Source organism: Sus scrofa, chromosome 16 (genome assembly GCF_054392235.1).
Source record: "Sus scrofa isolate SSC_HxYL_T2T_F1_AM1 chromosome 16, Sscrofa_HxYL_maternal_Yorkshire_Landrace_v2.0, whole genome shotgun sequence".
In the NCBI taxonomy this organism is placed as follows: Eukaryota; Metazoa; Chordata; class Mammalia; order Artiodactyla; family Suidae; genus Sus; species Sus scrofa.
Window position 1 is genome coordinate 45,323,003 of NC_139398.1, and position 26,843 is coordinate 45,349,845.

Here is a 26,843-nt window from a genome sequence, read left to right on the forward strand (position 1 = left end):
ACTAGTATGATTCTTAACCCGCTGAGCCACAGTGGGAACTCCTGAAAACTTTAGAAGACTAAATTATGCTTAAAATTCTGAACCAAGGTAGCTCTTGTCTTTGGGAAATTTCCTTTTGCCAACTTGCAGTTTCTACACATAGGTCTTCATGTACTGGTCACAATGTAAGGCTCAAATTTGGTCTAGCTAACAAAGCTTTTAACTTTTTTTTAAAAAAAATATCAATTCCAAGGTTGTTTTGAATATGAAGGAAAAATATGAAAAATTCAAAAAGATCATTTTGGGTTCCTATAATAACATTTAAGCTGACAACCTGTTCGGGGAACTTTGGTATTTTTTGATAAATCGTCTATTTCTGAAAAAGGCATAAACAACAAAAAGCTGTAAAATAGACCAGTTTAAGCTCAAGGTAGAGGAAAGTGGAAACCTAGTTTGGTTCTTCCAATCGACCTGACACACAAGCACGTGCACACTGACACTCAGACACACATTCGAGGAGATGTGCAAATTTCAGAGCTTCATCCAGATGGCAATTCGCAAAGGCCCTCTTGCAGCATTTCCAAGTGGAAAGCATGGGCACTTCATTAAAGGTCGAACACAGGGCACGAAAAAAGTGCAACGACTTGCCCCGGGTTTGACTTCCTTTTTGCCTCCAAGCTCACTGTACCATGGCCCAACAATGACAGGGAGTTGAGAACTGGCAGCATCAAAAAAGCATCCAGGATCACAGAATTATTCTCTAAATATATGTAAGAGTGAAGGAACGTGTGATGTTCCCCTGTTTGGTGCAATGCCAAGGTGAGTTCACATCAGCCAACTGACAGCTCTGAGATCTGAAAGCCGCGGAATACCAGGATTTTCAACGTTGTGATTTAACGACAACCCCACCGCTGGCCTTTCCTGACCTGTGGTGAAGTAAATCAGGCAAACTAATGTGGGCTAACAAGTCTTTTTCACACTGTCCCCTCACCCTGCCTCTCCTTTTCTCCGCAGACATGGCCTTTCTCCCACTCTGTCTGGCTGTCCTCATCAAAGCGCACAAAATGGCCACTGTAACCCGGCATTACTGTCATTAGATCACAGGTTAGTCAAGTGGAACTGCCCGGGCTTCCCAAAGGAGAGCTATACTTCAAAAATCTGTCCATGTCAAATGAAGGAAAAAAAACCCTAAGCGTGGGGTCACCCAGATCAATGATCAAAAGGAACTGAGAATGAAGGGGGAGAAAAAAAAGCACACCCTCCTTTTTGTTAAACACACACACAGGTCTGATTTATTATAAGGCATACAGAGATACGATGGTGCTTTTTCCTCCGATGCCCTGTTTTCATCTTTTTATTAAGTACTCTGTTTCCAAATCAGGCCCTTCTGGTTGGTAAATGTGGGGCTTTTGGCAAGTCAACAAGGAAACCTTAAAATTTCCCCAAAACGAAAACACACTGCAGGAAATCCAGTTTTTAGGAGGACTCTTAAATAGTTCCAAAAACACTTGAAAAGCAATAAAAGTAATGCAAAGTAATCCATCTTTAAGGCTTAAAAAGATTCTATTTAAATCTGAGAGTAAGAATTGGTGCGACAAACACTCTAAAATAATCCGGTAACCTCTTGGGCCTTCAAAGAGAGGAAACAACAAGCCTGTCAATCACATCCTGAGAACACACCAAGTGACACGCTATAAAAAGCAGATTTCTGGGCTTCTGTGGGGCCTCACTGAAACCTTGAGATCTGCAGGTAGATCCACAGCTTGTCCAAGCACCTCCCTCATTTTTACGCTTCGGCAAATTACAGCATTCTACACTTGCTTTTGTATTTTTTTTTTTTTTTTAAGATAAAGCTACTAACTTAACAGTACTGTCAAACTGACATTTAAAAAAATTAAGACAGAATGATCTATCTGGAACATAAAGAACCAAGCTTTACCAGCAAATTGTGCAAATGAAAATCACTGAAAGATTTGATCTTCCCAGTTTGCTCACAACAAAAGAAGAAAGGATGTTTAATTGGCTTAGTAATTTAAAAAAAAAAAGTTTCTGACAAGAACTCTGTGTATATGAAAGCATGTAAAATAAATTAATCGCTTATAACTAATCTACAAAAATTGTGAGGGATGGATAAGGCCTTCACTGTCTTTGTTTTCCTTTTGAATGCTATGGGGGTTTTTTTGTATTTGTAATTTATTCTTGTGCGCCCTCAAAAGCATATACATATACTGTGCTTAGATGGCTTGTTTTCTGTCTCATTTTTGTGTATCTAATGAGCACTACTGAGCCACTGTACTGGGCAAGGTTATAAGTACCGTTTAATCCTCACAACATCCTCGTCTAGAGGAGGGGGAGGAACAACAGTTAACACTGGCTGAGGACACTCTCCTGGGCTCAGTTCTCATTTAATCCTCACTGTTTGCTATGAGGTGGGTTCTAGGATTATCCCCATTTTACAGATGAGGAAACAGATTTAAGTGCTTGCCCCCATTTTCTCCACTGGACAACTGTACGAAGGACTTAAAACCAGATTCTGATTTCAGCATCTTACTGTCATCTCCAAAGCCCAAATGCCAAATTAAACACCCCTCAAGTTTAACACGTGTATGTCCTTGGACTCGGTAATTCCAGTTTTACACACTTGAGAAATGATTGCATGTATACACAAGGAAACGTGTACAAAGATAATCATCAACAATTTTGTTTACAATCTCAAACATCTAGAAACTACCTAAAAGTTCATCAATAAGAGAAAAAAATGAATAAAAATCATGGTGCAATCATGCCTTAAAACATAGACTCACTTTTGAAGGAGTGAGGAAAAAGGCCTTTAAAGGATCTTAATGATTTATTTCTTTAAAGGAAAGCTCTGAAACGAATATGGTAAAAATGTTGATATGTGTTAAATCTGGGTGATGGGTGGATGACTTTCTCTGTTATTTTCTGTACTTATCTCTATGTTTGAAATTTTCATAATGAAAATAATTTGAGTCTGACTCCTTAAATATATATCCTCATACAATCAAACATATCTTTTTCATGTAATCATCATCTGACTCCATAAACTGCTTAAAACTCATAGGAACAATCTAGAGACTAAATGATTAAAATCACTTTTCTTTAAATGATTGGAAGTATCTCATAAGTAGGATCTTTAAGATAAATACATTCACTAACTTATAGTCCATATTTCATTGTATTAAGCAAAACTGATTAGGTTGGTGTTTCTAACATTTTACATCTAAAATTTTATAACAATGTAGCCTGGCTAAAGGTAGAGGGTTACAGATTACAGTGGAACAGGGCACATGAGGAGTAAAGAATACTTTCCACTGTATACTTTTTTGTATCCCTTTTAAAGGTGTTACCATGTGGTTTTATTAATCATTCTGAGTATTAATGAAAATGAGACTGAATGGATTTTTAAAGATATGTAATATTCCATAGAGATTCAAATAAAAACAACAGACATATATTTTCTATAGGATGTGAGTTAAATAATCTTAATTGATAGAGACTGGATCAAGTAATTGTAACTACAATTCCTTACAAATGTGTATACTTGTATTCAAACAAAGCTACAGGAGAGTTGTTATCCTAAATAATATAATTTCAATGAGAGTAAGCCCAAGAATTACGGTTCTAAACATCTTAAAAATATGATATTTTTTAATAGTACACATTTCTCAGTTTAGCTTTAGGGTGGCTAAAGAACCATATGACAAAATCTTGACTAACTAGAATCCAAATAAGAACAAGTAAACAAGTACTAAAGGAATTTTTGTATTCCATTTTCAACAGATGAAAGTACGAAACCACAGATTTGTATCCGGCATTTTACCAAAAAAAGCAATGTCTAGAGCCTCATATGGAGTTAGTGCAGATTCAACAAAATATTCTACACTTCGTGCATCGACACGGCTATAACTAATGTTCCAAATAATTAAAGGGCATTGAACATTCAGATCATTACAGAAAGTCTGTACTTCCCTAGAACGGAAAACTGCTGATATAGTTCAGAAGACAAAAGGGAAAAGAAAAAAAAAAAAAAAAAGAAGAGAGAGAAATTTTGGTAAAGTGGAAAAGAAATAGTCAAATTAATAAAACTTCTGTTAAGTGTAACAGGCTCAAGTGATCTAGTGATCTCATGTTTTGTAGTGTGTTTTCCTTTTTCACCTAAAAAATGATCTTGTTTAATATAAAAATCATTAAAAGCTACTATTAAGGCGAAAGTAGAAAGATACTGAAACCTGACCTTTAAAGAAAAAAAAAATCAGTCAATATAAAAACACAGAAATTTGGTTATCATTTTTTTTGTCCCAAACCTGCAGAAACATGCATTTTTATACTTATGAATCTCCACCCATTCAAATGATATTTAAACTTCACTTTCTGATAAGTTTGACAAGTACCATTTTAAATGAAACTCTTTCAGAAGTGAATAAATTGTAATGAGAAAGGTGTTCTTTCTTAAGAATTTATGTTTTTATGTTTTGGAAAATCAGGGCACTTGATCTGCTTTTGCATAATAATAATAACAGTAATGATGATACTACTTACTGCATATCAATTATACCTCTATCTCAAGATCTTTTTTGCTTTATTTTTCAGGATCCCACTAGTGATTATTCAGTCTTCTCCTCAGTACAATATGCTAAATCATGATGAGAGAATATCTTTCTTTTATAGCACCGTTAACAACTGTAATTCTTCAACCAGCTGTCCTCTAAGGACTCCCTTGCCAAGCACTTATTTTCATTTCATTATTTCTTTGTTCTCCTTGTCTAAACTATACACAAGTTATCCAGATTTTCCACTCTGGCCCCTTTCAATAAAGACTTGTTTTGGCTTGACAAATTATTAGTCATAACTGCAGTCTAAAAATAAATACTATATTATAAATTCTCCATGTTAAAATTATATCAGTCTATGCAACCTCCACATTATTTCACAGTTCATACACAGAATCTTCTTCCCATTAAGGCTCAGGGGATTTCACTTATCATTTATGAAAATAACTCCAGTTATTTGATAGAGCTATTTACTGTCTGAACTTCCTCGCTCAGCTTCTTGTAAACCTCCATAATCTCACTTCAGGTGTGGAATGAACTAAACTCAGTCTATGTACTCTGTACTTTAACACTACTCAGTTCAGACAGTGGAATATATTTAACTTTAAACCTGAATAAAACAAAATGAAATTCTACTTGGCTCTTTCCCTTTACATTCAAGTAGTTAAAAAAAAAAAAAGCTTGTCAAGGTTCTTGTTTTCAAATTTTTTGGTCAAAGATTTATATGAAATTTACATTTTAGAATTTCCAGTAAAGACCTTAATAGGCCCAAGTCAGGAGGGAACTATGGGGTACCTGCAAAACGAGATGCTATTTTTGTTCATTGGACTCTTGTAAGAACCCCTTCTTGTTTGTACTGAAAGTCTGCATCTCACCATTATTTAAACCACTGTATCCCTTTTCTTAAAAAAAAAAAAAACCAAAAACACATACTCAAAGTGGTTATGTGAATATTTCAATAATAATTTCAATAATAATAGAGTCGTGAGTGAATATGAGATTCTACACAAAGAGATATTACTAAAGAAAGAAAAAGAATGAGAGTGTCTAGACACCAGTAAACAAAAGGTATAAGAAGTCCTATAGACAAAGTACTCAGGTGTGGATTAGTTCATCTCTACTGCAGCCCAGACGCACTAGAAGAGTGGCCACTTCTAAACATCATTCAGTCTCTTGTCTCTACCACTGCCCACGTCTACAGTTCATTGTTCCCATCAAAGGCACAAGCAATTAATAGGTAAAGAAAAAACATAAAGTGAAAAGAAGAAAATGCCTGTTTCTAAGTAGCAGAGTATTCTATTCATCTAGAAAGATGAAAGCAGGTATCTTTCATTACGTGCTTTTGTCCTTATAGGAAGAAGGCCAAAATATGTGATTTTCATATTTGTGCTAACACAGCAGAGCTTTTCAAAGTCACTGCCAGAAATGGACTGGTTTTCTTACCTGCTTTTTCTATGTTTTAAGTTAAGGATGTCTGCCTCATTAGAAACCTTGCTGGTTTCCTAGACTTTCTGTAGTCTGGCTTTGCTGTGATTACTGGTCAAAACCTTTAATTACAGTATATAGTTTGTGCAGCTGCCTGGAAATTGGTCTCAGGGTCAGTGGCTCTTCCCGTTCCCCTCTTTCCATTCTTTTGAAGCAATATTGCTGAACTGGAGGCATTGTTCCAGCTTTACGCTGTGCTCTGTCTGCTGCACACTATGAATAGCTTTGCAATCACTCTAGCAATTGGTTCTTCAACTGCCTTTAGGTTGTCAATTGTAATTCATTGGCTCCAGGCACCTTTTCTCTTTTCATTCTCTTGAGGTCTTTTCTTATTTAATTTGCAATAATATTAGGGAATGTCTTCTTCAGACATGTCGCTAATGTCTTCCTGATTATGAGGCTGGGTGTACATGTGACTTCCATACATCTGCCTGTTAAAATGTTTCACTACTTCCTTTATCTCTGACAGTGGATGACAATCTTTGCAGCATCTTATAAGGAATTTGGCTTAATCTTGAAGTCTTGTTTCTAAAGAATAATCTAAAGAATCTTCTGTAAAATACTCTCAGGGTGTTAATTTATGCAATTAGTTAAAGTCACTTTTATAACTTTCCAAAGGGGTAACTTTTCCTTTTTGTAATAAGAATTAAACTCATTTTCTTCCTATAATCATGCTCTATTTTTTTAGTACATACAAATTATAAACTTGGGCTTTTAGACAACTCAGAAATAGTTAAGAAATAAAGGGTTTTGACTAGTTAGAAATCAATCCCTATGTTTTTAGAACCCTTTCAGAAGACCTACGCTTACTCCTCAGACATTTTTTGAGAGACTATATAAGAAAACATTCAAACTACTCAAAATGAGTTCTAATGCTTCTGCATCATAGGAAGTTTATTTTTCTTTACGGAAGAAAATAAACAAACGTATCTCTTAATCTATTTGGGGGGAGACCCCCTTTAGTGTATGAAGTCTCAAATCCTTAGTTCTGGAGAAAATCCAGCAGATTAACCCTTCTCATTAGTTACAGCCACCCCAGAGTAACCAAAGGTATTTTTAAGCAGACACTATGTAATAATAATAATGATAATAATTACATAATGATAATAACTAACAGTTATTGTGCTTTTTATCTTCAAAGCACCTTACTGACATTAACTATATATCTATTTTCAAATAAATTTAACTGGACAAATGTTTTATTAACTTTGTAAGCTATGGCATGTGTAGTAACTGAGTGTCTTTTGCACATAAAATAAATAAGACTAAGAACCAAGGAAATGATTCTGAAAACTTTTGTCTCAGAACTACTTGTTGCCTTTGCTGAATGAGGGTTAGTCAAATAGCAATTTTCACAAACTACAAAATTGAAATACAGATATAAAGTACAATCAAATACATATTGCTTCAAAAAATGAAGTAAAATAACACTGTTTGGATAAAATTAAACTATTAATTATGATTTTTATAAAATATTTAAATATATATGACAAAAACTTAAATGTAAGAATTCTTAAAATCCTTCCAAGTTTCAAAGGTAATAAACACTTTTATTAATTTATATAGCTAAATTTGATTTTATTAAATTGAATTGCTTTAAAATCATCTCAGTTATAATCTCATAGAGCTTCATCCTATATCAATCTCAGCATGAGAAATATAAACAAAAGGTTTCACCTAACACCAGTCAGAATGGCCTACAAACAATAAATGGAGATGGTGTGGAGAAAAGGGAACCCTCCTACACTGTTGGTGGGAAGGTAAGTTGGTGCAATTGCTATGGAGAACAGTATGGAATTTCCTTAAAAAAAAAACAAATATAGAACTACCATACAATCCAGCAACCCCATTCCTGGGCGTATATCCAGAGAAAACTGTAATTCAAAAAGATACATACATCTGTATGTTCACTGCAGCACTATTTACAATAGCCAAGACATGAAAGAAACCTAAATCAGTAGAGGAATGAATAAATAAAATATGGTACATATATACAATGGAATATTACTCAGCCATAAAAAAGAATGAAATGATGCCATTTGCAGCAACATGGATGAGCCTAGAGATTATCATAATAACTAAAGTCAGAAAGATAAATATCATATGATATCACTTATATGTGGAATCTAATAAAAATGATACAAAAGAACTTATTTTTATTCTATTTTTTTGTCTTTTTGCCTTTCCTAGGGCCGCTCCTGCGGCATATGGAGGTTCCCAGGCAAGGGGTTGAATCAGAGCTGTAGCTGCCGGCCTATGCCAGAGCCACAGCAACGCGGGATCTGAGCCACGTCTGCAACCCACACCACAGCTCATGGCAACGCCGGATCCCCAACCCACTGAGCAAGGTCAGGAATTGAACCTGCAACCTCATGGTTCCTAGTTGGATTCCTTGACCACTGAGCCACGACGGGAACTCCAAAAGAACTTATTTTTAAAACAGAATAAAACACACAGATTTCAAAATCAAACTTACGGTTGCCAAAGGTGGGGGCAGTGGATAAAGTAGGGTCCTATAGTATAAGACACACTACTATATATAAAATAGATATAAAAAGCACAGGGAAATCTACTCAATAGTCTGTAATAACCTATGTGGAAAGAAACAATGGGTACATATATAGTTATAACTGACTCACTTTGGCGTACACCTGAAACTAACAAATATTATAAGTCAATTATAACATTGTAATATAATATAAGTTCAATAAAATTTGAAAGAAAGTAATATAAATGGTAAAAGCTAGTTTGTGATGCTAGCAAGGGATACAAACTCTACAATACAGTCAAAATACAGGCAATGAATAAAAACATATTAAAGTAATATTATTCAGGCAGTATGTCCTCACTTTTTATGAGAGCCTTGGGAAGAAGAGAGCAACCTTCTGTAAACAAGGCCCTCAAGTGAACAAATATAAATACACAAAAAGACATAAAGCCAAACATTTATAAATATGGTGCTTAACAGATTGAAGCTTTTAAAAACTACTGACATGGTTGGCATGGTGAGGTTTCAGAGAAGACGTGGTTCATGAGCAATATTCAAAGCTCAGAGTTGGGTGCAGAGGTAAAGGAAAATTTTTTATATTCAAGGATGGAAATCAATGAGTCACACTGGGTAAAAGTGATAGGGAAGGAGTAGGCACAGGTAGCTGTAGAAGTCCTAATGAAGGATCAGACAGAAGGAAACCTAGGGGAGGTTGGGAGATCACTGTAAGTTAAAAAATTGTTCAAAAAAGCCATCAGAACTAGACAGCCTTGCTCAACTAGTGGAAGTTTGAGAACTGCCTCAGGTCATCAGGTGGGGGATAGGATGAGGCCTGCATTTAGCTTTGGACCAAGTGCAGGAGTTGAGGACCGCCCTTCTGCTGATTTGAATACACATCTTGCAGGATACTAAGGAGGAGCTACCACTACAAGAAAGAGGACACGAGGCAGGAAGAGGTGGTCTTTTCTGATCCCGACTCCCCTTGGATGACAAAACTGTAGCCCACCAGATACTTGGGGCAGAGCCTCCTTGCCAGCTCTCTTGCATCTCTCACAAGCATCCTATCCTAATAAATCTATTTCTTGCCTATCACTTTGTCTCTCGCTGAATTCCTTCTTTGTGACTCTGAGCTGAGGCATAAAGAACCTGAACCTCAGTAGGTCCAGACATCAGGTGAGTGCTAAATGTGGGTTCAAGTCCCAATCTGGGTTTAGGCTGGTTTTGAGTCCCGGCAGGTGGGTTTAAGTCCCAATCTGTGTTCTGGCTAGGTTCAGGCTGTTAGTGCTGTCAGTTTCAAAAGGAGAGGAGGGAAGTCTGGACAAAGGTGATGACATTAAGCCAATGGGGAACCTATGTACAGAAAGAGGTAGTACTCAGTCAAACAACATATACTGAACACAGAGACATAAACAAACCGGAATTCCTGTCCTGCAAGGAACTTGCAATTTTGAGGGGTAGATAGAAATATTAACAGACAGTTAATTCTAATTTTATGATTAGAATAAGCCCAGGATGTCTTGGGAAGTCAGAAGGAAGGCATCTATCTCAGCCATGGGTATACAGGAAAATGTTTTTTTTTTTTTTTTTTTTTGGCGGCGGCAGTGGAGGGGTGAGGTGGGAGGCCCTGCCCACAGCCTACAGGCCAGGGATTGAATCTGCACCTCAGCAGCGACCTGAGCCACAGCAGTGACAGCACTGGATTCTTAACGCCCGAGCTACCAGGGAAGTCCCAGGAAAACTTCTTAACGTAACACAATCTTTAGGTGGTTTTCTTAAAGCCAAGGGATTAGTAGAAGTGGTAGATGAAGGAGAGAAAAGAAAGGCACATTAACATATTAAATCTGTGGTATTTCATTTGATTCTGGAAGGAATTAGAAGATATTACTGGTTTTTAATATGGGTATCGGGAAAAATAGATAGGAAGTCTGTTCGACATTGTTCCTTCCGGTCTGTGTTGAGGAACAGGGAGATGTGGGGATATCAACAGCCAGGAAATCCTGAGAAGTACTACTGAGGCAGATGTGGGAGAGCTGGGCACTGGAACGTCTGGATGAGCAAAGTAAGAACTGGAAGAAGTTCCAAAACTTGCGGTTTTACATAAAATGCAGATGTGAGTGTGACTGAATAAAGGAAGAAAGTAGAAAGAAAGGGGGGTTTTATAAAAGAACTGAATGAATTCTTTTTGAGCATACACTGTTATATTTTCAAATGTATTACTTTGTTATCCCACTTAAATAATTTTCTTGGAGTTCCCATCATGGCTCAGTGGTTAATGAATCCGACTAGGAACCATGAGGTTGTGGGTTCAATCTCTGGCCTTGCTCAGTGAGTTAGGGATCCAGCGTTGCCGTGAGCTGTGGTGTAGGCTGCAGATGTGGCTCAGATCCCGTGTTGCTGTGGCTCTGGCGTAGGCCAGTTGCTACAGCTCTGATCTGACCCCTAGCCTGGGAAGCTCCATATGCCATGGGAGTGGCCCAAGAAATGGCAAAAAGACAAAAAAAAAAAATAATAATAAAAATAATTTTCTTAATTAAAGGGACCTTCCTTATGTAATGTATTTGTTAATGAGAATCACTTTGGTTTTCAGCGGGCAGGGCATATTCTCATAATATTGCCAGATGGGTACAAGAAACACAGGTAAACAGAATTCCTGTAAGTGGTGAGATCAAGGTGGCTTGATTTAGAAGCAATGACATCAGATATACAAATTATTTTTTTTAAGGAATGCATATAAAAAGAAAAGGCATGTGAAATTACAATAAATAAAATATTCTAGCTGTTTCTGTATTTTCTAAAAGTTGCTCTATGTTAATGACACTTTTGTAATTAACTACTAAAACGATTGCAATTTCAGCTTCTCTTGCAAGTTAGTAAATATTTTCAAGAGATCGCTGAGTCATTCAGTGGAAAATGATTTCCAAACCCTCTCATTGTTTCCTCAAGATTAAACTGTAACAGAATGGAGTACATCTGTAAGGGATGGACCAAAAAAAAAAAAAAAAAAAAAAAAAATTGTGTCTCATATCATTTTAGAATAAGTATATGTCCCATAAGGGAGTTCTCAAACTGCTCACACAATAGGTATGTACACTGTTCTATGTGAAATCAAATCAGTATTCTAAAATCCTGCCAAGAGGCAGGTCAAGAAATTTGGAAGACACTTAAGATTTAAAGTATATGACACTTTACAATGATTATACCACAAATGCTCCAATGCATACAATTACTTCCCGTATATGCACACGTTTCTCTCCATGTACAGAAAATAATACTAAATTAAGCTAAGATTTTACATGATTTAAACACTGCTTTGCACTTCTAATAAAATATTTGTCATGTAAAGTCAGGGATGATATTTACTACTTCACAGAGCTACCAAAAAAGAACTGCTCTTCTAACATCAGTATAAATATAACAATTTAAAACTAGCAGATTATTTACAGACAGTGTCCCAAAATTTCAACCTTGCAAAATTATCTCTGACCTTTTGTAGGAAAGGGAAAAAGTATACAATGAAGAAATAATTATCTATAAACAAGAAGTAACAATAATTAAATGTAATAGTTAACATAAAACATCTATACTAACACTTTCAGAAAATGTCTACAGACTGAAAAGTTAGAACTAGATAAACTATTTGTGATACAATATTGAAAGCATTACTCAAAAAATATGAACATTAATTGTCAAAACAAAACATGGTCTAAACAAGTAATGTTTTAATTACAGAAATACTTTCAAATATTCTTCTATTCTCAAATAGAACACCACATTCTATGTACATCATGATAACAAATTAAATTATAATTGAACAAAAATTGAGAAATAAGAGAGAACAAATTTCAGCTCTAATATCGACAATCTAATTTAGAAGTGGATTTTCCCATGTTACAATTAATGAGGCAGACAACCAAGAGTGTCATATGACCTTAAAAATGCACTTCAAAATTCTGTTTCACAGCTTTCACACTTCTTAATATTTGGTTTACTATAAGTTATTCAAGTTAAGTCAGTATTTTGGATGGATTATTTTTAAAAGTTAAATACTTCTAGATTAAGGATATGAATGAATATCAAATCAGATTAGATTGCTGAAAGGATAAACTATTTCATGTTGACAAAAACCATGTCATTTTATGAGACCATGGTAATAGCCAATAAAATGAAAATAAGATTTGAAAAAGCTAAGAGGTAAAAGAATCACAATCAGCCACTGCCCCGTGGAGGGAAGATAGGATTACATTTATTGGCTACTCTATCAACTTAACTTCTCATAAAATCCTCCTGATCTATTAAATAACTTCAGAACTGAAGTATGCTCTCCTATGGGAGTTGTAAAACAAATTAGATACAATTACAATTCAATACAAATAAAAAAACCCCAACCTATTTACCCTGAAAATGATTCTTGTTTCAGAAGGCTTTATCATTTAAATTAGACCAGCATTTTCCCTAATGAATCAAATGGGCCACTTGACATAATTATAGATTGTTATATGATGTTTTCTATAGAAAAAACTAGTTGATATGAGTAAATTCTGGAAAACTGTGGTAACTACACCTCCCCAAAGTGAATACAACAAACATCTGTTGCAAGAATTGCTTGGCTTTGAGACAGTATGTAAAGGGTGTTGTTTTTCCCAGTGTTTTGCTATTACGAAAATAAAAAAAAACAAACCCACAAAACTTATTTGTTAAAAACATGTTTCTACTATCAATTCTCAAGACATAAAATCTTAAAATTCTGGAAAATTAAACACAGGTCATTATCAGGTATATTACAGAAAGGAAACTATGCAATGCACAAGACTCCACTTGCTTTCTAAAAGGGCAACAAAATAACTGGGCATGTTGCCCTCTGTCTGTGGGATACATAGTAATTTTAACCATTGTTCCTATCTTAATCAAGTTCTTAACACAAACCTAGCAGAGCTCCCAGCATAGAGGAGGGAACTAAATATATAACTTCCTGATGCTTTTCATCCTTTGTGGAATCCTACCGATAATTCAGCTTTCTCCTTTGGATTTCACTAGCTCCTACCAGCTTCTAAACACAACACTATCTGATCTCCTCATTAAATGACAAATGAATTCTTACAAGTTTTACTCCAGTGACTGGATACGTAATTACATTTTTTTTTTTTTTGCATAATGCATTAAGCACAAAATGTAATAATTTCAATGTGAGGAGAAGAATCAATGAGTCTCTAAGACTCATCTTTTCTTAACTGCATCCAAGAATCCTATGCTTTTTGGTAAACTAGATGCATCTTCCCTGATTGTGAAAGCACCTATTTTTCACCTAAAATTCACAGGTATTTTATTTGCAAAGTAAAACATCATCTTTTCAGCGTTCGGAAATTCCACCAAGTGCACACAAACTAGCAAATACAAATGAATAAAAATGTTTATAAGCAACAGAGCACAGGCTATGTAATAGCTTTAGGATCAGGAAAGAAAGTAATAAACCTGACCAGTTCTCATTTCAAATAACACAGAACTTTGCTCACTTCTATCTCCTCTTCTACTTATGCCTATTCCCAACCATTTTGACGTTACTGTTTATAAAAAGTTTAAGATTCAATTTCACAATTCCATTTTTATGCTAACAATAAGGTGTTGGTTTAATTCCTAAAACATTCCTAGGAGTACTTCAACAAAGCATCATAATATACTGAGGAATCTCTGTCATTCAAGCAGGGAGGAAAACAGGCAGTTTGCAATTCTTTCTCAAGAATCCAAAGTAAGTTTAAACACCTTATTCTGTTTTGACAAAGTTCAAGATCTACAATGGACTTTGTCTATGTATTCAATTAGAGCCATCTAAAATGCTAACATGCCATGGTAGAGTATGTGTTTATACAATCATAGGGAAAGTGCTTTACTTAAAACAGGGCTCAAAATAGTATTTGCAAATGCCATCACAAGCTGAAATTTTGAGGAAAATTCATTTAAAATGGATACAAATAAAAAGGAAATTCAAAGTTATATGCTCCAGCATATATAAGCTTGGAATACTTTTTAAAGTATATCTATGATTATTCTACATTTAAAGCCTCTTCTTTCTAAATGATGAATCACGAAGATAGTTGCCCTCTTCCTAGAAGAGACAGCCAGCCAACACATACACACACACACACACTCCAAAGCAATTAATTGTTAAAAGCTTCCATTATTCAATGTAACAGTCTTGAATTCCTACGAAGGATTACCGTGAGTCATGTATTAGGTTTAAAGAACACAGTAGTTTCAATTTTCTTGATGTCTATGGAAACATATAAACAGTTTCTTAAATTTAAAAGCAGTAAAAAAAAAAAAATCTTTTCAGCTATTGCACATAACTTGAATAAAGTGATTTGAAATTGTTGGTATTATATCTTTCATATTATATTCTATATTCATTCATATATGAATGTTTGTATATATTATTACACATATAATACACGTGTTATTATATATGTAATACATACATATACATACAAAATGTTATACTGTGTTTTCTGTAATACATACATACATTATATTTCCCACAATGCATCTCAGAATGCCATTTTTCAGCAAAGTACCTTATAATCATAAACTAACCATTCACTATACATTACTATAACCATTTTACAGATAGAACAACTGGTGCTAAGAAGTTAAAAGATGTACCTGAGGTCTTAAGAACAGATCAGGAAGGCACGACAACTACAATGCTGAATTTCTACACACTGGTAACTCTGAATAGATTTGTATTGCTCTTCTTAATCTTAATCACTAAATATTATCTATAAGGTATTTCACAAAATCTAAAAAGAAAAAAAGTCCTAACTACTTAATGCTGAATGAGACAACTAAAGATACACATGAGTTCTCTCTACTTAATAAACCTTTGCTTTTTTATATTTTTCTAAAATAAATGAAAATTCTCTCTATCTGGTACCTCCTATACACTTGGTGCTTTAAACTTCAAAGTGAATTAACAAATTAATCCCACTCCTCATTTAAAAAAAAAAAATCACATCATTCCCACTTTACAGGCAAGAAGACTGGCACAGGGACAAACTGATTAACTGTCCATGGGTCCCACACTAGGTGTTAGTGAGTTTAGAGTTAGAACATGTTCGGTCCTTGGCTCCTCATCCATTTTTCAGACTAAAGAGCAGTGTGGTTCTTATTATTCTAAAGTCACATAAAAGAAGTGCACAATTTTCCAAGGGGAGGGTGGTGATGGACTATATCCTGAAAGTTACAGGTATAAAAGAATATATCAGACATCAGAAGTTTTGATTTCACTGTACTTAAAGGTTAAAATTCACTATAAGTTGTGAAAAGCTATTCACATATCTTATTACTTGAATACCATGAATCAGAAGTTCTGCTAAGACACTGATTTTATCTGTTCAGAATTAGTCTCATGCTTTTATAGGAGAGAAACAAGCTAAGAAATGAAATTAAATATGGAAGATAAAGAATCAGTCTGTACTAAAATGTATTTGGTAGCATGGAACTTGCAAGATAAGATATCAGTTTTCAGCCTGGCTGATTCCAGAAGAGAACCCACTGCTTCTAGTCAACAGTGAGCATTTCAGAAGGACAAGAACATGACATCTGAGGGCAAGTGATGCATGGTGATAAAGCACGATGCATTCCTTGAAAAGAAGAATGCAATAAGTAAGGTAGTGGAGTAAAAAAAAAAAAAAAAGTTAATTGACCTAAATGACCAGGCCTTTAGCCATTAAAAATAGATGAGAAATACATTCAGATAAGTCCTTTAACTTTTGCTAAACAGTTAAAAAAAAAAACAAACAAAAAAAACTATGGTCCCCAAGTAGAACCAGTATAGGCTTTCTGTTCCCCCCTCCCCAAAAATTAAGGTTTCACATTGAAAAACAGTGTAACTAGCATGCATTCTAATTATAAGAATCTTTTCAGATTCCAACATGGCAGCACAAGTGCAAGAAATAAGATAAAGAGCTGTCACCTTATCAAGACATACCTCTTGTACTGATCGAGCAGCTGGCTTGTCTTGATGATTGGCCAATATTAAAAAGGGTAAAGTGCATAACTGTGGGTGCTGAAGAGCTGAGTGCAGTTCATTTCTAGCAGTTTCTAAATCATCTTCTGAAGAGGCACTGTCTAATACAAATATTACCCCTTGAGATCCTTGGTAGTAGCGGCTCCAGTATTTCCGGATATTATCAGCCCCTGTCAAAAACAAAAATTCTCTTTTTAAAAATAGCTTTCAGCAACTGAAAAATGTTCCCAACAGTAATTTCTATTGGAAACCAATGTGGCTTTTAAAAATTAAATGCAGAGATCACAGCTGATAAGAACAAAGGCATTTGGGTCAATGGATGGATCTGGTCTTCAAGGAGAATACAGAAGTTTAAGAGTCATTCTTCATGCCTTTTTTTTTTTTATCAAAAATGGGAGAGAAAACCAGTATAAATACTTCTGAAACACAAAAGCACGCTTTCAGATTTTGCTCAATAGTTCTGAATAAACTATCATCTCTATAAACTGAGTTTGAGCCTAAGTCAGAGAGCAGTATAACCTAGCTGTTCACCAAGGGTTTTCTCCACACCATTATCTTGCTGACATTTTCTAAAAGAACTGCTTACTGATTGAGATAGAAATTTATCCAGAAAGATAAAACTATTAGCACAATATCTTTATGTGTCCAAGTTCTAAAGTTTGTGATGTAGTGAAATCCTGGCCTTTGGAACATTTACACAACTCTACCGGCAGTGAGCACACTCATGGCCTCGATGTGCTGGATGTTTATAAAAAAAAAAAAAAAGACACTGAGATTTTCACTGGCCAGGGCCAAGTCTTTTTTTTTCCTCTTCTTTTCTTTTTACAGCACACCTGTGGCATATGGAAGTTTTCAGGCTAAGGGTCAAATCAGAGCTGCAGCTGCTGGCCTACACCACAGCCATAGCAATGCCAGATTCAAGCCACATCTGTGACCTAGACCACAGGTCATGGCAACACCAGATCCCTAACCCACTGAGTAAAGTCAGGGATCAAACCTGCATCCTCATGGATAATAGTTGGATTCTTAACCCGTTGAGACACAATGGGAACTCCCAGGGCCAAGTCTTGTTCCTAGTCTAAGATATGATATCTAATATCTAGCGCAATGTACAACTCAAAGTTTGATACAGGAATGAGGAAGATAAGGGAAGGAGGAAATGAAATTATATACTAATTTAGGTTTCCAAATCTAAGGAAACTGGGGCCAAGAGAGGCGAAGTGACTAAACTCCATTCGTGTATACAGTAAATCACAACCTGAGTTAGTAGAACAACTGCCTAGAGAGAGCATGTGTATTTCCCACTATATGATGATGACTATTTCTTCTTCTTTGAATCATGAACAGCCTGAGTAATATGTGTATATAGCCAGGTGCAGGGGTGAGGGGGTTTACATAAACAATACAAATTATTGGTTATATAACGAAAACTAGGTATCAAGGAATTTCACCAATTTAGTGCATATGGTGAACTTCCGACCAGTTAATAACTATATTTCAGTCATCTATTGAACTTCTAGCTCCTGTGGTGGATATGATGTGCTAAGTGTGGAGACGGGAGCTGGCATGCACTGGCTGCTAAGAGCCGGTTCTGTGTCTCTTCCCAACATTGTGTTCAGTGACATGATATTGGTAGCTTGAAAATGGACAGGGTAGGAGTATTTTCACCAGGAAAAAAATCAGCAAAATCTATCTGTTAGGTCTTTTCTTCCCCTGGAGAGCCAACACACCACTGGATGACACTGAGAAGTTCATATTTTTCTAGAAGAAATAGAATAAAAAACAAAGATTATATTGAAGGATAAGAATGCACTGAGAGAGGAACTTATGAGGGTTCTCTGGGAGCAAGAGATAAGGCATCTAGGACAGACAGGATTAAGATGGCGGAATAGAAGGACTGGAGCTCAACTTCTCTCCTAAAAACAACACAATTCACAACTAAAGACTGAGCGCTCTTCATCCAAATGGACCGGAAACCTTAAAAAAGATACCCTACTCCAGAAGAAAAAGAGAAGGCCACATCAAGAGGTAGGAGGGGCAATTTCACAATATAAACAACTCCATACCCCCCGGGAGGGAAGCTCCAGACTGAAAACTAACTGGTTCACAGAGACTCACCTACAGGAGTGAGAGTTCTGAGCCCCACATCAAACCCTCACATGTGGGGATCTGGCACTGGGAGAAAGAGCCCCTGGAGCATCTGGCATTGAAGGCCAGTGGGGCTTGTGCACAGGAGTTCCACAGGACTGGGGGAAACGGAGAACCCACTCTTAAAAGGCACACACGGACTTTCACATGCACTGGGTCCCAGGGCAGAGCGAGGTCTCCATAGGAATCTGGGTCAAACCTGACTGCAGTTCTTGGAGGACATCCTGGGAAAACAGGGGTGAATGTGGCTTGTTGTGAGGGAAGGACATTGAAGGCAAAGCTCCCGGGAATATTCAGCAGCTGCCTTTCTCTGGACGTGGCCATTTTGGGAAAATCTGGCCCCACCCATCAGTCAGGCTGAGAACCCCCAGGGCAAACAACAATTCAGGTGGGATCACAGCCCCACCCCTCAGTAAACAGGCTACCTAAAGACCCCTCAGGCACATAGCTGCCTCCAATCCCATCCAGAGACTAAGCCCCACCCAACAGAGGGATTAGAATGGGCTCCACCTACCAGTGGGCAGGCATCAGCCCCTCCCATAAGGAAGCCTACAGCAAGCCCCCCATACCAACTTCAGCCACAAGGGGGGCAGACACCAGAAGTAAGAGAGGCTACAACTCTATTATCTGTAAAAAGGTCACCACACCAAAAACCTATAAACATGAAAAGACAGAGAACTATAACTCAGATGAGGGAGAAAGGAAAAACCCCAGAAAAGCAGCTAAGCAAGGAGATAGATTCTCAGCCTCCAGGAAAAAGACTTTAGATTGTTGATGCTGAAGATGATGCAAGACATTGGAAACAAACTGGAGGCAAAGATGGATAACTTACAGGAAACACTGAGCAAAGAGATACAAGACATAAAACTTAAACAAGAAGAGATGCAAAATACAATAACTGAAATAAAAAATTCACTAGAAGCAGCTAACAGCAGAATGCAGGAGGCAGAAGAACAAATAAGTGAGGTGGAGGACAAATTAGTGGAAATTACGGATGCAGAACAGAAAAGAGAAAAAAGATTGAAAACAAATGAAGAGAGTCTCAGAGAACTCTGGGACAATGTTAAACGCACCAACATCCATATTATAGGGGTGCCAGAAGGAGAAGAGAGAGAAAAGGGGACAGAAAAAATATTCCAAGAGATAATAGCCAAAAACTTGCCTCACATGGGAAAGGAACCACTCACTCAAACCCAGGAAGCACAACGAGTACCACATAAAATAAACCCAAGGGGGAGTACACCAAGACACATATTAACCAAACTGACCAAAATTAAAGACAAAGAGAAAATCTTGAAAGCAGCTAGGGAAAAGAAACAAGTAACATACAAGGGAACCCCAATAAGGTTATGGGCAGATTTTTCAGCAGAAACTCTGCAGGCCAGAAGGGAGTGGCATGATAGACTTAATGTGATGAAAGGAAAAAACCTCCAAGACTACTTTACCCAGCAAAGCTCTCATTCAGATTTGAAGGATAAATCAAAACCTTCACAGATAAGCAAAAGCTGAGAGAATTCAGCAACACTAAACCATCCTTACAACAAATACTAAAGGAACTTCTCTAAGCAGAAAAGACAGCAACAGGAAACGAAAATTCCACAAATGACAAGGCTCACCAGTAAAGGTATATATACAGTAAAGATACGAAATCATCCATGCACAATCATACCACCAAAATCAGAAATCATGAGAAGAGGTGGGTACAAATGCAGGACACTGGAGATGCACTTGCAATTAAGAGAACAACAACTTAAAACAATCTCGTACACATATAGACTCTTACATCAAAACTCCAGAATAACTGCGAACCAAAAATCTACAATTGATACACAAACAAGGAATCTCTGGAGAAGAAATGTATCTCATAGTAAATAAGTGCATAATCCACCATGAAGGGGGTTATTTGACATCATTCTTGGAATGCTGAAGTCTTCTTACATCTGATTCTGATTTCCTCTCCATCAAAGAATTTATGATAATTATAATCAAATAATGCAACTGTACAATTATATAATACAGTTCTACAATTGTATTAACAACCATTTCTCTCCATGGTACAATGTAAGGTCTATAATGTCTTGTTTATCACATCACCTAGAATGGTGTAATATGCCTATATTGAAGAATCAATAAGATGTAACAAATTGTGAGGACATATTTATATAGTTACACTGTTTTTTAACCAATTTATGCATTTTATATTTTACTTATTTTCAGAGGGTGTATTATTTTTGTTATTCTTACCAGTTAAGTTATTCTTTTTATTATGCTATATAAAATATTTAATGGTATATAAAGCTTTCTTCTTTATAAATTTTAGTTGAATATAACAATTTTTATATAATGCTAATTGTTAAAGAAAAATTGAAATGTAATACATAATACTAAATAGTAAGGATGAAAGCCATACAAAATGAGATAAAGTATAGAATAAATTTCCTATTTGTCTCAGCATATTTTCCATTCCACTTCTCCAGAGGGAGTCACTTAATCTTTCTTAAGATCCATGATATAATAATCTGTTTGAATGTAATTGTGTTTAAATGTATGTATTTTATTCTGTAAAAATCTTTTTCAAAAAATAAATTAAAATTTACACATATTTATGTGAAATAAAATTATTAAAAAAAAAAAAAGAGATAAGGCATCTTATCCAGACTGGGCAAGTCTCTTAGAAGAATGATATCAACCAAATAGCCACCATTTATTAAGCACTTATTACATTCCAGGCACAGGGTAAGTGTTTTCAAAAGAATGGCTTATGTAATTCTTACAACAATCCTGAGAAGGTGTGATTGACTTGGGCTTTGAAACTTATTTTCAGATTCTAAAATCTAGGGTATTCATCACAATACTATATAAAATAGCCAGGTATATACTAAGATCAAAGGCATATGATGTTAAGACACTTTAAATATGCAAAGACAAGGGATATGAGCAGAGTTGATGCCTATCAGGCAGGGTCCAAGAAAACAAAAAGATAGCAAATTTAAGCCAGAGATTATTTAATATAGGGAATCCATTACATAAGTGATGGTGTAACTAAGTAAACAAATAGAGGCACTGAAATTAGCAACATCTTTGGTCAGGTTCCCTAGACGTACAGCCCAAAATGGTGTTTCTTATACATCGGAGTCTAGACAGAGTGCTATCAGGAGAAACCAGGAGTGAAAGAAGCAACCTAGAATGGGGGAAGGAGCTACGTGAAGATATGGCTTCAGAAATCTAGCCTCAAAATGATCCAATGAGAAGCTCTAGAGGTGGACTGAATCACAGAAGTTGCCCATTCCAAAAGGCAAGAGGCTGGACTACAAACTCTGTATAGTCATTGGCTTTCAGCCATGCCTGGGGAACAGGAGGGGGATTGGGGCGTGATCTCATCATTTCCCCAACATATTTGGTTGAGGCAATTACTGTCAGCCAAGGGCAGGCCTCCGGAGAAGGGTACAGGTGTGAGTCATTAGCAGCCAATACCCACAGCAGCTGGGAGATGGATGCACTGGCCCAGTAAAGGAGATCTGGATAGGAGACCAACAGCATCTGCTACAGGCGACATCCAGACATTATCCATATGGGAGAGAAACATCCATAAGTTTGGAGAACAAAAGTAGGGACAGTGTTACCTGGTGGTAAATGTTTAAAACAACAAAAGTGCTGGTGTGCATATGTATCCACACATAAGATTATAAATTTTACCAACACAAAGCATGTAGCACATAATTTTCATATAATAAGAATATATTCAACATGCTTTATCACAAATTCTGTAGAGCTCATTAGTGCTCACAGAATGCTTTCACTGACTTCACTGAACTTTTGTTTCCATAGCCAACCAATGGTTGGGGTTGCCTGAGTATAGTTCCAAAATAAATGTTAGTTGTGATAAGTGTTTTACATGCATTAATTCACTGGCCCATGATAGTCTTATGAGGTACTTTTATCACTCTCATTTTGTCAATAAGGACATCAAGACATAAAACAATTACATAATGTTTTCAAGAGAGTTGAGAATATATTTAGGTCTAATGTGCCTGGGATAGAAGGATCACTGACCAGAAAGGTGACAAAGCTAAATAAAGAACTCTACTACCACCATAAGCCAAGAGGGGGAAAAGGGGAACCTGTTAGAATAAAAGGTACCTAAGTACTTACATATATTAATGCTCAGGGTGGGAACCTATCCAAGAACATTTCCCAATCAGTTAATTCAATGCATAGTATTATTGAGTACCCATTCTACACAAGTCACTAAGATAGGACCTATAAGGAATATTTAGAAAGCCATTATCCCTCTTGGTTCAAGTCCTGTAAAGTAATGCTGATTACAATGAGGTTTGCAAATAAACAAGTGGGAAAAAACATGGCCTTAACATGCATGTGTCCAGGGAGTCAAGCACAAGGAGAAGAATATCAGATGCATGTTCTAATGGATCTCATCCATTGGAAATGCATGGGATATACTGGAAATACAAGTTGTGAATTCATCTCTTTCAACAAGAAACTTTTCATCTGTCACATTTAGGCACACAGAAGGCACCTAGTGAGACAAAATGACAATAAGTCTTGTGACTGTGTTGATGGATGAAACAAACCCAAAGACAAATACCATAACTTTAAATACCCCATATATGACAATAATATGAAACATTACTATTAATAGTGAAAAGACTGTTTTCTTTAATCTTCTGCTATATAGTCATCTGCTCAATCTTAGTGTTTCTAATTTTCATCACAAGCATTGAGCTTGGAATCCTAAATTTAGGTTAAGCCTCCTGAATGCAGCTTTTGTCAGTAGACCCCTCAACCTAGACCAGGGCCAAGGAAACCAGAAATGGGGTGAGGGGGTGGGATACAGCTGTTTGGTCCAACTGAGTGTCCAGCTGAGTCACCAGATTCAAAAGAGAAACAAATGTGTCATCCAACCAGCTGCCAGGTGCTTTGAGAAGGCTAAATGGGCAAACTCAGAACACCTGTTTGATGCCCACATCCCAGCATTCCTAACCCACAAACCAAGTCCACACAGGGTAACACACATAGGATGTCATATCTAATAGCAGATTTGAGGCCACTCATTCTAATGACTGAAAACTGCATTCTATGTCCCTGAAATTACAACTGTCATATACAAAGGTAAAATTCTAAACTCAAACCTTACCTGTACTTTGCATATGTAGATTAAAAACCAAGGGGGTGGTCTAAATAGTAGAGAGGGTGGGTGGAAGGTGTGGCTGAATGTCCTCATTACCCAAGGTCTGATACTGCCTTGCAGAGGGTTGTACGGAAGCCATGGGAATCTAAGAGTTCATCCTGAGAGCCAATCAACAAGGACAGCTTGGTTCAAGGTACCACAACAAAAGCAGAAAGAGAAGACAGGAGCATAATATCCTCATTGAGCAGGTTCATTTCTATGGCATACCATGGACTTCAACAACATTCTCTTATTAATTGATTAGTTCATTCCTTTAACAGATACCTAGTGGGCAACAGGTATCACCTTAGATTCTGGGGACACAGAAGGAAACAAAACAAGATCAAACTTTGTCTTCATAATGTTCACATTCTTTACCAGCAGAGGCACTCTACCATTATAGAGGTTAAAAATGCCAGGTACTGGTATTCCCAGCCTTTCTCTCCCTTGCAGCATGAACGTATGATTTGGTTGGGGAAAAATGGGACTCAACACAAGTCTGCTAGGAACTTCTGGAAAAGATTTTGCCTCCTCAATAAAAAGACAGAACAAAAAAAAGCCACTTCTTTTTTCTAGTGTTTAGATTTCATTAGATAATCAGGTAATATTTTGAACAGTGTTAGCCTCCTAGTAACCCTGAAGGAGATACACCAACATATTGAGGTTGTCAGATTGTGAAGACAGAGTCTAGGTCCTTGAGAACACTGCTGAGCAGCGGAACCAATGCCTATATTATTCTTATTCATTCTGTAAGCACAGTAAATGCCCATTATTCAAGACGATGTTAGGAAACTATTTTTCTATTAGAAGACAAAAAGATTCTTAGTTCTCTCATGTTAAATTCATAAGCCATAAGTTCATTAAAAGAGTTGTGCTTTGAAAGATGGACTCAATGAACTAAAAAACCAAAAAGGAAAATGCATGAGTCACCAACAACAATAAAACAGTTGCTCAAAGTTGTCCCTGTGGAAAATCTGATCTCTAGATCAGTGATTTCCTACAGAATTTTTTGCGATGGGGAAAAAAAAAAAATCCTACAGTTATGCTTTCCAACATGTAGCTACTAGCCATATGTGGCTAAGGAGCTCTTGAACTGTGGCTGGTGTAACTGAAGAACTGAATTTTTTATTTAAATTTACTTGGCTACTGTATTGGACTGTAGCATGCTAGATAATTCTGTAACTTGCTGCTGACATGAATGACTCCTAGAAAACTCTAAACAGGAGCAGTTACAGAGATCAACTCCTGTCTCTGAAAGGAAATGCATGTAGCCTTGCTGGTAGAGAAGAGCAGCAGTCACCCTATCCAAAGACAGTTTGCCAAAGGGCTATGAAACAGGCTAACCAGGATGAAGGGCTCCACTGCTGTCAGTCACCTCTGACATCAAATAGTGTCAGAATGAGAAGTCCAGATTGTGTCATTTCCATCCTTTTACCACAGTCTTAAATTGAAAGACAGTAAAAATAATTTCCCACTGGAAAACTTAATGGAATTGGTGACCAACAAATGGAGTCAATTTTGAAGATCCTGAATTGCAAAGGGTCTTGAAACCTTAGTGAAAGTTGTACCCTCGGAACAAAGGTTACCTCAGCAGTATCACTTTAAGAGAAATGGTTTAGAATGTGGGGAGAAAATTTTCAAGGAGCAGGAAAGGAAAAAGGAGAGAAAAGTAATAACTTTAAATTCTTTTTTACCCTTTGCATCTATGGATTCTCAGTGTTTCTGACTGGTGGTTCCTTTGATTCTTTTTATCTTCTATAAAACAGACTCAATCTGCTTTTAAAAACTGAAATGTTAACAATTCAGGGTGACTTTAAGATACACATATCTAAACTCAAACTTTTATTATTCCCCGCCACCAAAAAAAGCACCCAAATATCTTAAATTAAGGCCCTCCATAAGTGGTCAGTACAAACTATAAAATGTGGGAGCTCCTGCTGTGGCACAGTGGGTTAAGGACCTGGTGTTGCTACAGCTGTGGTAGGCCACAGCTCTGGCTCTGACACGAACCCTTGCCCAGAAACTTCCATATGCCATGGTGTAGCAAAAAAAAAAAAAAAAAAAAAAAGGTATAAAATGAAAGATTAAAAGTTAATTTTTCTGAAGAGAGGTGCATCATCCTATTTTGCTTTTCGAGGAATCAAAAACCACGATTCTAGATAATGAAAGAATTGTTAGAAAAATGGGCACCAGTGAGCTCTTTATGAAATGAGTGTGACAGAAGGAAGACCAACACTAAACAGTGTATAAACTTGAGCTATGGGAGACCAAAGTCTTCAGACTCACAGTGAGATTCACTGAGAGCACCACACAGGAAATAAAAGACCATGAACATATGGCCATCTCCTACCTGCCCCCCAACACCTACACAGCACACCACACTTCACGTGGTAGGGTGTTTATATACACCATTTCACTTAACCTTTCAAGACTTAATATCCTCATTTAATGGATGAAAAAAATTGGAAGAGAATAAGCACTTTGTATCTAGCTATTAAATGGCAGATGTAAGATTCAGATTTTGGATTGTCTGATTCCAAAGACCATGTGTTCTTTTCCACTACATGGTGCTACTTCTCAGAGTGTGTAAGAGGCCCCAGGGAAATGGGAATGGATGAAATGTTCTATGTGAATGAGTGTGATGTTTAAGAGATGTTTCCAGACTTTAATGAATGGTTTCTTCCCTGGGAGGAAATTAGCAATCGGGGGTGGGATACAGTGAAGAGGATGAAATGAAACATGGTAAGTAAATGGCTAGTGTGAAAACACAAAATATGGATGGCTCTGTAAGCACAGCAGAGCCATCTGGGCTTGATGTAGCGGTAAATCGGTGAATTATTACAGAGCCCCGCGGAACATGACCTGGCGTAATCTTGTTTTGTCTTAAATGCTCTATTGCCCATTGCCTATCAGCACTTGTGGCAGACGGTACTACCTACCTACAACCTAAGCTTCCTCCAGTCT

The 26,843-nt window shown here is 36.6% G+C and overlaps 1 protein-coding gene across 3 annotated transcripts in view; it reads right to left on the reverse strand.

Moving 5' to 3' along the window:
* Positions 1-26,843, reverse strand: part of ARL15 (ADP ribosylation factor like GTPase 15) — a 442,112-nt gene that overhangs the window by 204,649 nt on the left and 210,620 nt on the right. For all 3 annotated transcript variants that reach the window (XM_021076689.2, XM_085002263.1, XM_085002262.1), the window contains one exon: positions 16,505-16,713. In XM_021076689.2, the coding sequence (XP_020932348.1) occupies positions 16,505-16,713 (209 nt within the window). The remainder of the gene's footprint in view (positions 1-16,504; positions 16,714-26,843) is intronic.